The sequence below is a fragment of the Ranitomeya imitator genome, chromosome 5, assembly GCF_032444005.1.
Source record: "Ranitomeya imitator isolate aRanImi1 chromosome 5, aRanImi1.pri, whole genome shotgun sequence".
In the NCBI taxonomy this organism is placed as follows: Eukaryota; Metazoa; Chordata; class Amphibia; order Anura; family Dendrobatidae; genus Ranitomeya; species Ranitomeya imitator.
The window spans coordinates 372,121,057-372,138,064 of record NC_091286.1 but is presented as its reverse complement, the minus strand read 5'-3'; the positions used below and the strand labels follow the sequence as shown (position 1 = coordinate 372,138,064).

General features: G+C 41.6%; 1 protein-coding gene across 5 annotated transcripts in view; it reads left to right on the top strand.

Moving 5' to 3' along the window:
• The window catches only part of ADGRB3 (adhesion G protein-coupled receptor B3), a 1,579,303-nt gene that overhangs the window by 687,116 nt on the left and 875,179 nt on the right, over positions 1–17,008 (top strand). For all 5 annotated transcript variants that reach the window (XM_069726666.1, XM_069726664.1, XM_069726665.1 and 2 more), the window contains one exon: positions 9,204–9,368. In XM_069726666.1, coding sequence (XP_069582767.1) covers positions 9,204–9,368 — 165 coding nt within the window. The remainder of the gene's footprint in view (positions 1–9,203; positions 9,369–17,008) is intronic.

Here is a 17,008-nt window from a genome sequence, read left to right as displayed (position 1 = left end):
TTAGCAAAGTGAGGCCCGACTTACTGAATAGACCGAGGATAGGAAAGATAGCTTTGCGGTCAGCACAAAAACCTTCAAACAACCATGCAGAGGGTGAAAAAGACCCTCCGCACCGACTAATGGTACGGAGGTGCTTCCTCTGCGTCCCAGAGCTTCCAGCAAGCAAGACAAACCAATATAGCAAGCTGGACAGAAAAAATAGCAAACAAAAGTAACACAAGCAGAACTTAGCTTATGCAGAGCAGACAGGCCACATGAACGATCCAGGAGAGAGCAAGACCAATACTGGAACATTGACTGGAGGCTAGGAACAAAGAACTAGGTGGAGTTAAATAGAGCAGCACCTAACGACTTAACCTCGTCACCTGAGGAAGGAAACTCAGAAGCCGCAGCCCCACTCACATCCACCAAAGGAAGCTCATGGACAGAACCAGCCGAAGTACCACTCACGACCACAGGAGGGAGCTTGACCACAGAATTCACAACAGTACCCCCCCTTGAGGAGGGGTCACCGAACCCTCACCAGAGCCCCCAGGCCGACCAGGATGAGCCAAATGAAAGGCACGAACCAGATCGGCAGCATGAACATCAGAGGCAAAGACCCAGGAATTATCTTCCTGACCATAACCCTTCCACTTAACCAGGTACTGGAGTTTCCGTCTCGAAATACGAGAATCCAAAATCTTCTCCACTATATACTCCAACTCCCCCTCAACCAAGACCGGGGCAGGAGGATCAACGGATGGAACCACAGGTGCCACGTATCTCCGCAACAATGACCTATGGAATACATTATGGATGGAGAAAGAAGCTGGAAGGGTCAAACGAAAAGACACAGGATTAAGAACCTCAGAAATCCTATACGGACCAATGAAACGAGGCTTAAACTTAGGAGAGGAAACTTTCATAGGAATATAACGAGACGACAACCAAACCAAATCCCCAACACGAAGTCGGGGACCCACACAGCGCCTGCGGTTAGCGAAACGTTGAGCCTTCTCCTGGGACAATGTCAAATTGTCCACTACATGAGTCCTAATCTGCTGCAACCTATCCACCACAGTATCCACACCAGGACAGTCCGAAGACTCAACCTGCCCTGAAGAGAAACAAGAATGGAAACCAGAATTGCAGAAAAACGGCGAAACCAAAGTAGCCGAGCTGGCCCGATTATTAAGGGCGAACTCAGCCAAAGGCAAAAAGGACACCCAATCATCCTGATCAGCAGAAACAAAACATCTCAGATATGTTTCCAAGGTCTGATTGGTTCATTCAGTTTGGCCATTTGTCTGAGGATGGAAAGCCGAGGAAAAAGACAAATCAATGCCCATCCTAGCACAAAAGGCTCGCCAAAACCTCGAAACAAACTGGGAACCTCTGTCAGAAACGATGTTCTCCGGAATGCCATGTAAACGAACCACATGCTGGAAAAACAATGGCACCAAATCAGAGGAGGAGGGCAATTTAGACAAGGGTACCAAATGGACCATCTTAGAGAAGCGATCACAAACCACCCAAATGACCGACATCTTTTGAGAGATGGGGAGATCCGAAATAAAATCCATAGAGATATGTGTCCAGGGCCTCTTCGGGACCGGCAAGGGCAAAAGCAACCCACTGGCACGAGAACAGCAGGGCTTAGCCCGAGCACAAATCCCACAGGACTGCACAAACGAACGCACATCCCGCGACAGAGACGGCCACCAAAAGGATCTAGCCACCAAATCTCTGATACCAAAGATTCCAGGATGACCAGCCAACACCGAACAATGAACCTCAGAGATAACTCTACTCGTCCATTTATCAGGGACAAACAGTTTCTCCGTTGGGCAACGGTCAGGTCTATTAGCCTGAAATTTTTGCAGCACCCGCCGCAAATCAGGGGAGATGGCAGACAAAATGACCCCCTCTTTGAGAATACCCGCCGGCTCAGGCAAACCCGGAGAGTCGGGCACAAAACTCCTAGACAGGGCATCCGCCTTCACATTTTTAGAGCCCGGAAGGTACAAAACCACAAAATCAAAACGGGAGAAAAACAGCGACCAACGAGCCTGTCTAGGAGTCAAGCGTTTGGCAGACTCGAGATAAGTCAAGTTCTTGTGATCAGTCAAGACCACCACGTGATGCTTAGCTCCTTCAAGCCAATGACGCCACTCCTCGAATGCCCACTTCATGGCCAGCAACTCTCGATTGCCAACATCATAATTACGCTCAGCAGGCGAAAACTTCCTGGAAAAGAAGGCACATGGTTTCATCACCGAGCCATCAGAACTTCTTTGCGACAAAACAGCCCCTGCTCCAATCTCAGAAGCATCAACCTCGACCTGGAACGGGAGCGAAACATCTGGCTGGCACAACACAGGGGCAGAAGCAAAACGACGCTTCAACTCCTGAAAAGCCTCCACAGCAGCAGAAGACCAATTGACCACATCAGCACCCTTCTTGGTTAAATCAGTCAACGGTTTAGCAATACTAGAAAAAATATTGATGAAGCGACGATAAAAATTAGCAAAGCCCAGGAACTTTTGCAGACTCTTCAGAGATGTCGGCTGAGTCCAATCATAAATGGCCTGAACTTTAACAGGGTCCATCTCGATAGTAGAAGGGGAAAAAATGAAACCCAAAAATGAAACCTTCTGAACACCAAAGAGACACTTTGACCCCTTCACAAACAAAGAATTCGCACGCAGGACCTGGAACATCATTCTAACCTGCTTCACGTGCGACTCCCAATCATCCGAGAAGACCAAAATATCATCCAAGTATACAATCAGGAATTTATCCAGGTACTCTCGGAAGATGTCATGCATAAAGGACTGAAATACTGATGGAGCATTGGAAAGCCCGAATGGCATAACCAGGTACTCAAAATGGCCCTCGGGCGTATTAAATGCTGTTTTCCATTCATCGCCCTGTTTAATACGCACAAGATTATACGCACCACGAAGATCTATCTTTGTAAACCAACTAGCCCCCTTAATCCGAGCAAACAAATCAGACAGCAGCGGCAAGGGGTACTGAAATTTGACTGTGATTTTATTTAGAAGGCGGTAATCAATACAAGGTCTCAACGAACCATCCTTCTTGGCCACAAAAAAGAACCCTGCCCCCAATGGCGACGACGACGGGTGAATATGACCCTTCTCCAAGGATTCCTTTACGTAACTCTGCATAGCGGCATGCTCAGGTACAGACAAATTAAACAGTCGACCTTTAGGAAACTTACTACCAGGAATCAAATCGATAGCACAATCGCAATCCCTATGCGGAGGTAGGGCACTGGACTTGGGCTCATCAAATACATCCTGGTAATCCGACAAGAACTATGGGACCTCAGAAGGGGTGGATGATGAAATAGACAGAAATGGAACATCACCATGTACCCCCTGACAACCCCAGCTGGACACAGACATAGATTTCCAATTCAATACTGGGTTATGGACTTGTAGCCATGGCAACCCCAACACGACCACATCATGCAGATTCTGCAACACCAAAAAGCGAATATCCTCCTAATGCGCAGGAGCCATGCACATGGTCAGTTGGGTCCAATACTGAGGCTTATTCTTGGCCAAAGGCGTAGCATCAATTCCTCTCAATGGAATAGGATGCTGCAAGGGCTCCAAGAAAAACCCACAACGCCTAGCAAACTCCAAGTCCATCAAATTCAGGGCAGCGCCTGAATCCACAAATGCCATGACAGAATAGGATGACAAAGAGCAGATCAAAGTAACGGACAAAAGAAATTTCGACTGTACCGTACCAATGGTGGCAGACCTAGCGAAACGCTTAGTACGCTTAGGACAATCGGAGATAGCATGAGTGGAATCACCACAGTAAAAACACAGCCCATTCTGACGTCTGTGTTCTTGCCGTTCAGCTCTGGTCAAAGTCCTATTACATTGCATAGGCTCAGGTTTATGCTCAGATAATACTGCCAAATGGTGCACAGTTTTACGCTCACGTAAGCGTCGATCGATCTGAATGGCCAAAGACATAGACTCATTCAGACCAGCAGGCATAGGAAATCCTACCATGACATCCTTAAGGGCTTCAGAGAGACCCTTTCTGAAAATTGCTGCCAGAGCACATTCATTCCATTGAGTGAGCACAGACCACTTCCTAAACTTCTGACAATATATCTCTACCTCATCCTGACCCTGATACAGAGCCAGCAAGATTTTCTCTGCCTGATCCACTGAATTAGGTTCATCATAAAGCAACCCGAGCGCCAGAAAAAACGCATCAATATCACATAATGCAGGATCTCCTGGCACAAGGGAAAATGCCCAGTCTTGAGGGTCGCCACGTAATAAAGAAATAATGATCTTTACTTGTTGAACTGGGTAACCAGAGGAGCGGGGTTTCAAGGCCAGAAATAGTTCACAATTATTTTTGAAATTCAGAAACTTAGCTGTATCTCCAGAAAATAACTCAGGAATAGGAATTTTAGGTTCTAACATAGGATTCTGAACCATTAAATCTTGAATGTTCTGTACACTTATAGTGAGATTATCCATCAAAGAGGACAGACCTTGAATGTCCATGTCTACACCTGTGTTCTGAACCACCCTGATGTAAAGGGGAAAAGAAAGACAAAACACAGTGCAAAGAAAAAAAATGGTCTCAGAACTTCTCTTTTCCCTCTAATGAGAAGCATTAGTACTTTGGGCCTCCAGTACTGTTATGAACTGGTGATTCAGAACCACAATGGACCTGGTGGTTACGAGCACAGAAAATGACCTGATAGTTGCTAATCACATAGGACGAGCTCTGAGACGTGGGAACTCTGCTGACCGCAATCCCTAATCCTATCATACCACACTAGAGGTAGCCGTAGAGCGCTCCTGACCAGACCTAGGCGCCTCGGGCACAGCCTGAGAAACTAGCTAGCCCTGAAGATAGAAAAATAAGCCTACCTTGCCTCAGAGAAATTCCCCAAAGGAAAAGGCAGCCCCCCACATATAATGACTGTGAGTAAAGATGAAAATACAAACACAGAGATGAAATAGATTTTAGCAAAGTGAGGCCCGACTTACTGAATAGACCGAGGATAGGAAAGATAGCTTTGCGGTCAGCACAAAAACCTACAAACAACCATGCAGAGGGCGCAAAAAGACCCTCCGCACCGACTAACGGTACGGAGGTGCTTCCTCTGCGTCCCAGAGCTTCCAGCAAGCAAGACAAACCAATATAGCAAGCTGGACAGAAAAAATAGCAAACAAAAGTAACACAAGCAGAACTTAGCTTATGCAGAGCAGACAGGCCACATGAACGATCCAGGAGAGAGCAAGACCAATACTGGAACATTGACTGGAGGCTAGGAACAAAGAACTAGGTGGAGTTAAATAGAGCAGCATCTAACGACTTAACCTCGTCACCTGAGGAAGGAAACTCAGAAGCCGCAGCCCCACTCACATCCACCAAAGGAAGCTCATGGACAGAACCAGCCGAAGTACCACTCACGACCACAGGAGGGAGCTTGACCACAGAATTCACAACACTTCTCGCAAAATTAGAATATCAGCAAAAAGTTAATTTATTTCCATTCTTCAATACAAAAAGTGAAACTTATACAGTACGGACCAAAAGTTTGGACACACCTTCTCATTTAAAGATTTTTCTGTATTTTCATGACTATGAAAATTGTACATTCACACTGAGGGCATCAAAACTATGAATTAACACATGTGGAATTATATACTTAACAAAAAAGTGTGAAACAACTGAAAATGTGTCTTATATTCTAGTTTCTTCAAAGTAGCCACCTTTTGCTTTGATGACTGCTTTGCACACTCTTGGCATTCTCTTGACAAGCTTCAAGCGGTAGTCACTGGGAATGGTTTTCCAACAATCTTGAAGGAGTTCCCAGAGATGCTTAGCACTTGTTGGCCCTTTTGCCTTAACTCTGCGGTACAGCTCACCCCAAACCATCTCGATTGGATTCAGGTCTGGTGACTGTGGAGGCCAGGTCATTTGGCGTAGCACCCCATCACTCTCCTTCTTGGTCAAATAGCCCTTACACAGCCTGGAGGTGTGTTTGGGGTCATTGTCCTGTTGAAAAATAAATGATGGTCCAACTAAACGCCAACCGGAAGGAATAGCATACTGCTGCAAGATGCTGTGGTAGCCATGCTGGTTCAGTATGCCTTCAATTTTTAATAAATCCTCAACAGTGTCACCAGCAAAGCACCCCCACACCATCACACCTCCTCCTCCATGCTTCACGGTGGGAACCAGGCATGTAGAGTCCATCCATTCACCTTTTCTGTGTCGCACAAAGACACGGTGGTTGGAACCAAAGATCTCATATTTGGGCTCATCAGACCAAAGCACAGATTTCCACTGGCCTAATGTCCATTCCTTGTGTTCTTTAGCCCAAACAAGTCTTTTCTGCTTGTTGCCTGTCCTTAGCAGTGGTTTCCTAGCAGCTATTTTACCATGAAGGCCTGCTGCACGAAGTCTCCCCTTAACAGTTGTTGTAGAGATGTGTCTGCTGCTAGAACTCTGTGTGGCATTGACCTGGCCTCTAATCTGAGCTGCTGTTAACCTGCGATTTCTGAGGCTGGTGACTCGGATAAACTTATCCTCAGAAGCAGAGGTGACTCTTGGTCTTCATTTACTGGAGCGATCCTCATGTCAGCCAGTTTCTTTGTAGCGCTTGATGGTTTTTGCCACTGCACTTGTAGACACTTTCAAAGTTTTCCCAATTTTTCGGGCTGACTGACCTTCATTTCTTAAAGTAATGATGGTCACTCGTTTTTCTTTACTTAGCTGCTTTTTTCTTGCCATAATACAAATTCTAACAGTCTATTTAGTAGGACTATCACCTGTGCATCCACCAGACCTCTGCACACCATAACTGATGGTCCCAACCCCATTTATAAGGCAAGAAATCTCACTTATTAAACCTGACAGGGCACACCTGTGAAGTGGAAACCATTCCCGGTGACTACCTCTTGAAGCTCATCAAGAGAATGCCAAGAGTGTGCAAAGCAGTCATCAAAGCAAAAGGTGGCTACTTTGAAGAACCTAGAATATAAGACATAGTTTCATTTTTTTCACACTTTTTTGTTAAGTATATAATTCCACATGTGTTAATTCATAGTTTTGATGCCTTCAGTGTGAATTTACAATTTTCATAGTCATGAAAATACAGAAAAATCTTTAAATGAGAAGGTGTGTCCAAACTTTTAGTCTGTACTGTATATTATATAGAGTCATTACAAACAGAGTAATCTATTTCAAGTTTTTTTTTTATTATTTATTTACAGTGCTGGAGCTGGCTAATGAATACACCCATCAGCCACTCCTGCTCTCGCTTTTTTTAGCAGCAGCAGGTGTCAGATGATGTGAGCTGTAGTCCCATCAGTTGACACCAGTGACCGGAGGTAAACTTTATACCTCTGATCACAGCTGAGCGCTCACACTGTCTTTTGACAGCGTAGGAACAGCGGCTCTCGGATTTCACTGCCAATCAGGAGTGTTTGCTGTGCTGCCATGCACATGTCAGAATGGCAAATACTGGATGTTCGGGCCCCCTATTCAAGGTCCAGGTTTGGGTACTGTTCTGGTACCCGAACCCAAACTTTTTGTAACTGTGCGACCGAACCTGCTGGACCCAAACATCCATGTGTCCACCCATCTCTAATCATCTTACCTCAATCTTGCTAATTTATTTACTCGCTCACTCCACTTTCCCTGCCATTCAGATGTTCTCTTCTGTTTCTCACCATCTGTTGAACTGTGCTTCATATCTGTTTACTAGACCTGGTGTTAATGCACCAAGCTATCATGTTTATTATGATGGAATATAGGCTGAACTGGATGGACAAATGTCTTTTTTCGGCCTTACTAACTATGTTACTATGTTACTATGTTACTATCAGACAGCTAAGAGTCACACTTTATGAATCTGAAAGCTCCATGCGGCACCCAAGCTACAAATTGGTGACCATGCCCTAGTGTTTAGTTTTCCATGCGATAAGGCTGGCAATATGATGTATGAAGCTGTCTGACAATTTAATTTGTAGTAGTAGCTGGTATTATGGTGGAGCACTGTGACAGGTGAAGTGGTTTGGAGCTGTGTTTGGCAATGTGGTGAGTCAACGTGAAGGTTTAAAATTCAACCCATCTAAAATTTGCATGAAAGAAAAGAGTAATTTTCTTTATTCGACTATGCAAACAAAGGAAAAAAGATGAGATAAAAACAAACATGTTGATTCTAACTTTAAGTAGCAGTTTTCCTGACATTCCTTACTCCAAAATATAACAAAGCCAGCCTTGTAAGAGTGCATATTTAATCTTGGTACATACCTATCATTAGGATTGAGAATACAATATATTAAGGTTAAATGCAAGTTTTAGAATGCTAAGCAATGAGCAAATCATTGGTGTCGTTAAGAAAGCTGAGCAGTGCGTCGATATTCGTCGGGCAGTATCCTCTCCTCCCTTTACAGTTCCTTAAAGCCTAATATACACTTTGGTAGCTGTCGGCTGAACAATCATTTGGCCTCCAGTTATCTCCCTCAATATGCAGGATCACGTCTGTGTTCTTTATGAGACAGCTGCTGGCACACTTCTCCTGCTAAAAATATGCCCTGAGAGAAGAAATAGATTGGTCATTTGTAAATCCAACATGCCAGATACTTCTCTGCTCTGACATTACCTTTTGAGGTAGACTTTAGATATTAAAACGTTGGTCGATCCTGCAGATATCAACTGGTTTGGCTGACTTAAGTCTAATATTTATGGAACCTTTAACGTACATTTTAAAATTGTTTTAGCTCTTCTGTTGGTCAAATGTCTGCATAATCTAATAAAGAAAGTGGGTTTTTTTAACAGAAAGTAGAAATTTACAGTAAAACTCAAGCAGAAACATACAGTAAAAATCTATTTTTTCTTTTAAACTTCTAATTAAATGTGAATCTTATAACCTGATATGTCCTAAGGTGGAGTTTGAAAAATATGGCACTTGCACTACTGACTAAAGATGTGTTTTGAGACCGAGCTTATACAATGTACTTAGGCTTTGCTACCATCAATCGCCTTTTAATTGTTTCAGTTGAGCATATCCTTTTCTAATGGATTGAAAACAAAAATTTCTATTTTTTTCTCTTTGTCAAATAGTCCTGTATGGGTTTCTGTGTGAATTTGTAGCTGTTGTACTCAAGGCGTTCTTTGTCTGCTTGCTTTATATCCAGTTGATGGCTTATGGCAGGAATGGAGTTCTTGGAGCCAATGTTCAGTAACATGTTCCAATGGCACACAGAAAAGACAGAGAGAATGTTCACCAGCATCCCACGGTGGCTCCGATTGTAGAGGACCTTACAGTGAAACAAGAGAATGTCATAATCAGGATTGTACAGGTAAGCATTTGGACATCATTTTATCCATGATATGACTTCAGAGAACACTATGAAATCCAATATATTATCTCATGTAGTTTTTATGGGTGAAAAGAGAATAACATTGTAGAAATATATCAGTTTAATAGTTTTTCATACCACAATATATTGTGTTTTTATAGCTAGAACGATACAATCAATTTTAATATGTGAAACGTTTTGATATCGTTGGAAAGGTGCGTTATAGGGATGGCAAAGAGAGTAATCTGTGATAAATATCAAAGTGCATCAATAAATGTATTCATTTAGTACCAAATTAGATCAAAGAGTCTCTCATTTTTTTGCAATTATTTTATTATATGGGGTGGTTTATGGTTTTAAGCCATTATAGTTTTCAGATGAAGACTATCATTTACATGAACAGCCTGTGTACTTTATGATGTTGTCATATTTCTGTTTATATAATTATAGAATATATAACCCCATTTTAAGGGTCATTATCATAATTAATGATGTTCCTGATGTTAACATGCATTTCAGAATCGGATGATGTTAATAAGGCAGAGGCAAAAAAATAAAAATCTTGCACATTTTGTGAGTGATATTACCATTACATTTGACCTCTGTTTAACCTATGGGAATATATATAATTATAACATGTGTACATTCTCTTTCTGGGTTGCCAGGTCTTATTAAAAGTCAGCTAGGTTACACTCTAGGGATTTGTTGTTGCTAATAATTAGTAGGATACCTGGAACGGTGGATCCCTTTGGCTATCAGTAGCTGCTAGTGCTGTTTTAAATTAGCACATGAATTTTGTAGTCCTATACTCACTTGTCAAAGGTCAAATCACATTTTCTTGATAATATTAAATTTTCATTTTAATATACAGCACATTGAGCTGTGCATGATTTAACATAATTTAGCATAAATGCAGTTAACATTCATTGTTGAACACAAATGAATGGTCAATACGACTTTATAATCAACTAAAATCTGATTGAAATTGATTCTTTCATTACAAATATACTTATGTTTTAAGAAAGCTGAAATCATTGTACAGTAGTGTGCTAATTGCTAACTGTAGATGTCAACTGCTAAAAATTCCACATCACCATAGAAACTTGGATTCATACATCAGTGTTTTATGGGCTGAACGTTGACCATGCTATATGGACTATCAATGGGTCCCTTGACCTGAATTTGACAGCTTCTTTGGCATATCGGAGGATATCATATTCGAGCCAGGAGATGTACTGCTGAATCATAGTAGAAGTGCAAAACACAGATATTTGAATCTGACTTTATTTGTATATCTTATTTTATTAATCATAGCTCAGGGGCCAGAGTACTTTTTTAGCCCCAAAGGGGTATTCTCAATTTGTCTCTTTTGCAGCTCAGGGCTATGCAGTATCCTTTCTTCCTGGTTTCTTGGCGGAGTAGCACTCTTCCCTTACTAGCAGTTCTGGTTATGGTACCGTCACATTAAGCGACGCTGCAGCGATATAGGCAACGATGCCGATCGCTGCAGCATCGCTGTTTTGGCGCTGTGTGGTCGCTGGAGAGCTGTCACACAGACAGCTCTCCAGCGACCAACGATGCCGAAGTCCCCTGGTAACCAGGGTAAACATCGGGTTACTAAGCGCAGGGCCACGCTTAGTAACCTGATGTTTACCCTGCTTACCATTGTAAATGTAAAAAACAAACAAACAGTACATACTCACATTCGGGGCACCAACGATGTCACAGCAGGATCCAGATCGCTGCTGCGTGTCAAACACAACAATATCGCTATCCAGGACGCTGCAACGTCACGGATCACTAGCGATATCGTTGTTAAGTCGCTCAGTGTGAAGGTACCTTTAGGAGCATAGCCTTGTTACAACACATTAAATCATGTCAGTGTTTGTTCTCAGTCTACTCTGTTGTCACAATATTTATATGTAGAGATTAGAGAGGGCCTTCGAACAAGTACACAGCTAAGGAAAGTGAGAGCCATGATTAAGGGAAACTGCTCCTTATTGTAGTAAACCTATAGTATTGTGACCCTGTAAAGAAAAGGATCATGTCCACAGCAGGAGTTTTAGTTGGAAATTAAACCATTTATCTTGCCATGCAAAGCACTGAAAAACAGGAAGAAAAATTACAAGTGGGATGACGAGAAAAAAAATGTAACTTTGCTATTGTTTTTTCGGGTTTAGTCTTTGCAGCATTATTTGTATGGGAAAAATGGCCTGTCATTTAAATAAGTAGAGTAAACTTCAGCATTCATAAATGGTATCAAGAGAGGAAATAAATTTTATTCAACTGAACCGACCCTTGTGCAAACAGACTATATCCGCACAGCACAGAAACCTTGACCTTTTTCCATGTAGATATGCCTTGAAAAAGGCCTAGTTTGGCAGAAATGTTGGCTCAATCTGTTTGCACAAGGGTCAGTTGAGTTGAATAAAATTTATTTCCTCACTTGCAACCATTTATGAGTACTTATTTGAAGATTGCGTCTTACTTCAGAGCACCCACTTACCATTACATTTGAGCCAATCTATTTGCCATATAAAAAATGACCCGGTAACATGATTTTCAGGTCACTTCTATTAGGACAATACTAAAATTGCACAGATTAAAAAAGATTATAAAAATCCTGAACTTTCTATATTTTTTTGAGACTCGGAGTGTTTTTATTTTTCCATTAATAGAACCATGTGATGGCTTTTTCTTGCATCTCTAGCTGTAATTTGTATTGATACCATTTTGGAGTGCAATTTTGAGATAGGTGCAAGGACTGAAAAACAACAATTTTGGTATGTTATTCTTCTTTTTACAGCATTGACCGTACAAGTTAATTTTCTTTGTTGACAGATTAGACATATAGAGATGAGGCAATAGCGATATATGTATTTTTTCTTACTTTGCTTTCAGATTGGTTAAAGAGGGGATGATTTAAACTTTGACATTTTTTAAATTAAAAAAAACAGTCTACATTCTTGTTATTTTTAGTCCCACTTTAGGAATTGAAGATTTGGTCATTTGATATTTTTTTTCTACATACTGCAATACTGTTGTATTAAATTATATAGTGAAAAGTATGGTCTCCTATATAGCACAGTACAAATATAGCAGATGTCAGGGTCTTCAGTAGACCCTCAGCTGCCATAGTAACTCATATGCACCCAAAGTGCGGATGTATACAGCATATATATTGTGCCAGAGGATTAAAGAAACAAAGCAAACATTTGGATACATTTCATGTACACGTATAATCAATTAAGGATACACAATAGTTTACCTTCCTTGCATTCACACTGTTATCATTGGCAACCAGAAGATTATATGATCATTCATTTGACCATCATAATTACTAGATACATTGGCAAATATTTTACAATTTAATTGTATATTCAGAGACGACAGGAGCAGTCTTTTCTCCTGTGGGTTCAACTGCCTCTGACAGCAATAAAGCAATCATGTAGTCAAATTATTGAAGCAAAAGTTTTTTTAAACACAATATTAACCCCTTTACAACTGCCAATACGACTTTTAATGGTGGCAGTTAAGGGGTCTTGTTCCTCCTGCACTTCATGCTCCTTCTTTTTACACAGCCTCCTCCTGCACCTCACGCTACTCCTTTATACACGCATTTTTCTGCAGCACAGCATTCCTTCTTTACAGTTCCCTCCTCTGGCAGCTCACACTCCTCTTCCATATACAATTGGAAACACTTGATCCTGATATAAATTGCACTAATTGCAATAAAGCGTATCGTATACACAGCCTATGTCTTCTGCAGCATCACATTTTTATCCTTTACACCTCGTTCACATGTTATTTGGTCAGAATGTTTACCTCAGTATTTGAAAGTTAAAACTTGGAGTAAAACAATCTGAGGAAAAGTATATTAGAAACACGTCACCACTTCTGTATTTTTATCCCACTGGCGGTTTTGGCTTATAAATATTGAGGTAAATTGCTGCCCAAATGCTGAGCGTGTGAATGTGGTCTTATACAGAGCCTCCACCTGCAGCACCTCACTCTTCTCTATACACAGTCTCATACTGCAGCAGAACCTCACTTCTCTCATTTTCCCATCACGCCTCTCATTTTCCCCCTTACATCTCTTATTTCCCCTCACATCTCTCATTTGCCCTTCACTCCACTATATTCCCCTCACTCCTCTCATTTTCACCTCACTCCTCTCTTCCCCTCACATGTGCACAGTAAATTCCTTGTTATCAGCACAGTGGTGCAATCCATGAGGCTCCTCAATTTCCCTTGATGTCATGCTTCACAGGAGCAACTCGACTCTAGACACGACAGAGTTAGATGTGGCCTGTGCCTGCCATGCACTGAAACGCTAAAGGCGGTTGCCCTGCTTGCAGTTCACAGTGGCGGGGATGTCACAGCCATTGAGTTTCGCAGGGTGGCATTTGAGGTGAATGTGTCTCCACCTGTGTGCACTACCAACGTGGGCCGTGTGGACAGGGCTTTGTGTGTGGAGTGACTGTGGCTATGCAGAGTGGGCAGGGCTATGTGGAGTGGGCGTGGCTTGATGCATACACACTCATACATACCCTCAGCTTTATATATAAATATATATACATACAGCTGTGGCAAAAATTAAAAGACCACCACATCAAAACCCTGTCATGGGCAGCCCATTTTCCAGACCTGAACCCCCATCGAAAACCTCTGGAATGTAATCAAGAGGTTGATGGATATTCACAAGCCATCAAACAAAGAACGGCTTACATTTTTGTGCTAGAAGCAGTGTGAAAGACTAGTGGCATGCATGCCAAGACACATGAAAGCTGTGTTTAAAAATCTTGGTAATTTCGCAAAATATTGATTTCTGATCTCTTCCTGAGTTAAAACATTAGTATTTTTGTTTCTAGATGATTATGAACTTGTTTTCTTTGCATTATTTGAGGTCTGAAAGCTCTGGGTTTTGTTAATTTTAACTATTTATCCTTTCCAGGAAAAAAAAATGATTGCATGGAAATGAGACATGTTGTCAGAAGTTTGTAGACTAAAAGAACAATTTACATTTAACTCAAAAATATGCCTATAAAGAGAAATATCAGACAAACTGAACATTTTGCAGTGGTCACTTAATTTTTGCCAAAGCTGTAAATATATTTATATACACATACAAAAATGAAGGCCACACTCACAAAATAGAAAATTGGAAAAATTTAATAGCCCATAGTGATGGCAAAATTTCAATCAAAATGAGGACCCTTCTCAAGCATATATGAGGTTTTGATGTGGTGGTCTCTTATTTTTGCCAGAGCTGTATGTATATATATTTATATATAAAGCTGAGGGTATGTATAAGTGTGTGTGCATCAAGCCACGCCCACTCCACATAGCCCTGCGCACTCTGCATAGCCACAGTCACTCCACACACAAAGCCCTGTCCACACGGCCCATGTTGGTAGCGCACACAGGTGGAGATACATTCACCTCAAATGCCACCCTGTGAAACTCAGCGGCTGCGACATCCCCGCCATTTCAGTGCGTGGCAGGCACAGGCAACATCTAGCTCCGTCATGTCTAGAATCGAGTTGCTCCTGTGAAGCATGACATCAAGGGAAACTCAGTATCGAAATTCCGATACAGCGAATATCTGCCGATACCCAATATTTGCAGTATCGTAATGCTCAACACTAGCCGCAGGCATGCACAGAGCCCCAGCAGCCTGCACAGACCCCCGAGACACCCGTACAGATCCCTGGCAGCCCTGCACAGACCCCGCCCGCACACACAGACACGCACAGTGTCTGCCCACACTCTTCCCCCCTCCGGAACAGGAAGTAGAAGGACAGAAAGGGTTTATTTACATTCCGATATTTTTGTCCCATTGACTTGCATTGGAATCGGGTATCCATATCGGCGATATCCGATATTTTTTGGATATCGGCCGATCCAATCCGATACCGATACTTCTTGATATCAGAAGGTATCGCTCAACACTACCTAGTACACAATTAAAGTTATCAAAATCACTGCTAAAATCAGCATCCAGAAATTGCAAACTGCACATGATCAAAGAAATCCAGCACTAGAGGGAAAAAGGAAGGGGTCTAGCATGTCTGCACATGTATTTCAGCCATATTAGAAACCAGCAATGTAAAAATGCTAGAGAAAACAGAAGATTGAGATATGTCTGCACATGCATATTGGCCATATTGGAGACCAACAATATAAAATTACAAAATAAAATAGAAGACTGAAGTATGTCTGCGCATGCATGTCGGCCATATTGGAGACCAGCAGCTATCTTCTCATATACCAATTCATAATGCATGTCTGTGCATGTATCACCTGCATCTGTATTTTGCATATGCATCATATGCACTTGAGGGCCATCTTTGAATAGCATCTGTATTAATAAAACTTAAAGTGAACCTGTCAACAGGACTGTGCCGAGTAAACTACAAACAATGTCAGGTCGGCACCGTTATCGTTATACTGATTAATATGATACCTGGGTTGATGAAATCCGTCTTGTGGTCGTTGCTTACTCTTTATTTGCAGTTTTCAGTTAATTAAATTCTCATGCTTCAGGGTTGTAGGGGGTGTCTTCATGTGGTGCTTTGTTCACTTAATCATCAGTATGGCTTTTGACAGGTTACTGATCCCTCAGTGACCTGCCCCCTATTTTACATACTGAATATAACATGGTTTGCTTGAAAAAAAAATCACATTCATCAGGCAGGCTGTGGTGCCTGCACTGTAGCATAATATGGGGATAATATGCATATTTTTTATTTATTTACACATATAGTTTTTTTTAAACAAAATGGCGCCGGTGGCCACTCCTGCACAGTAGCATGTATCAAAACGGGATAGATGCTACTGAGCAGGCGCTGCCAGCAGAGCTATTTTGTTTAAAAGGAAAAATAATACTTTTCCTTAAGCAAAACTATATGTCTAAATGAAATGAAGATATGCATATTATCCCCCTATATCATGTTACAGCGCAGGCACCGCTGATTGCCTGAAAATGTAATTTTTTTTCTTCAAACCATATTATAATCATTATGTAAAATAAGGGGCAGGTCACTGAGGGATCAGTGACCTTTCATAAGCCATCAGTATGATGCAGAGCACCACATAATGCATAGGCCTGTCTAATTACCGAATATGTTCACAACCAATCATCAAACATAAATTCGGCACGAATATCAATGTGGCATGAAAATGGCAAATTCAGATTTGGCAACCAACTCCAAATAAATTAGCTCAACTCTAATAGTACTCTTTAGTGTATGTAAATTTTTGACTTTGCAGTAAGTAATATCAATGCCTTAAAACATTCCCTCTCTCATTATTCTGGCATTTGGCAAATATTAATAATTCTGGTAATCCTAATTGACCTAAAACTGGAAAGGTTTATTCTGTTTTCATGTCAGATATTGAGAAAAACATGTATATGTGTCTTTTACTATAGTGTATGTAAACTTCTAGTTTCAACTGTAGGTGGGTTAATAGCCACCGGCATATCTTAGCTTTACTCTTGGTATTTAGAGGGACATAATGACTAATATCACATGAAAGATGCCGGCTCAGCTCTTGAGCCCACAACAAAGACATATAGCCAAGATTAGACATTTCTATACGTCCAAAGTTGGTAAGGAGCTGAAATCCAAATTGTATTT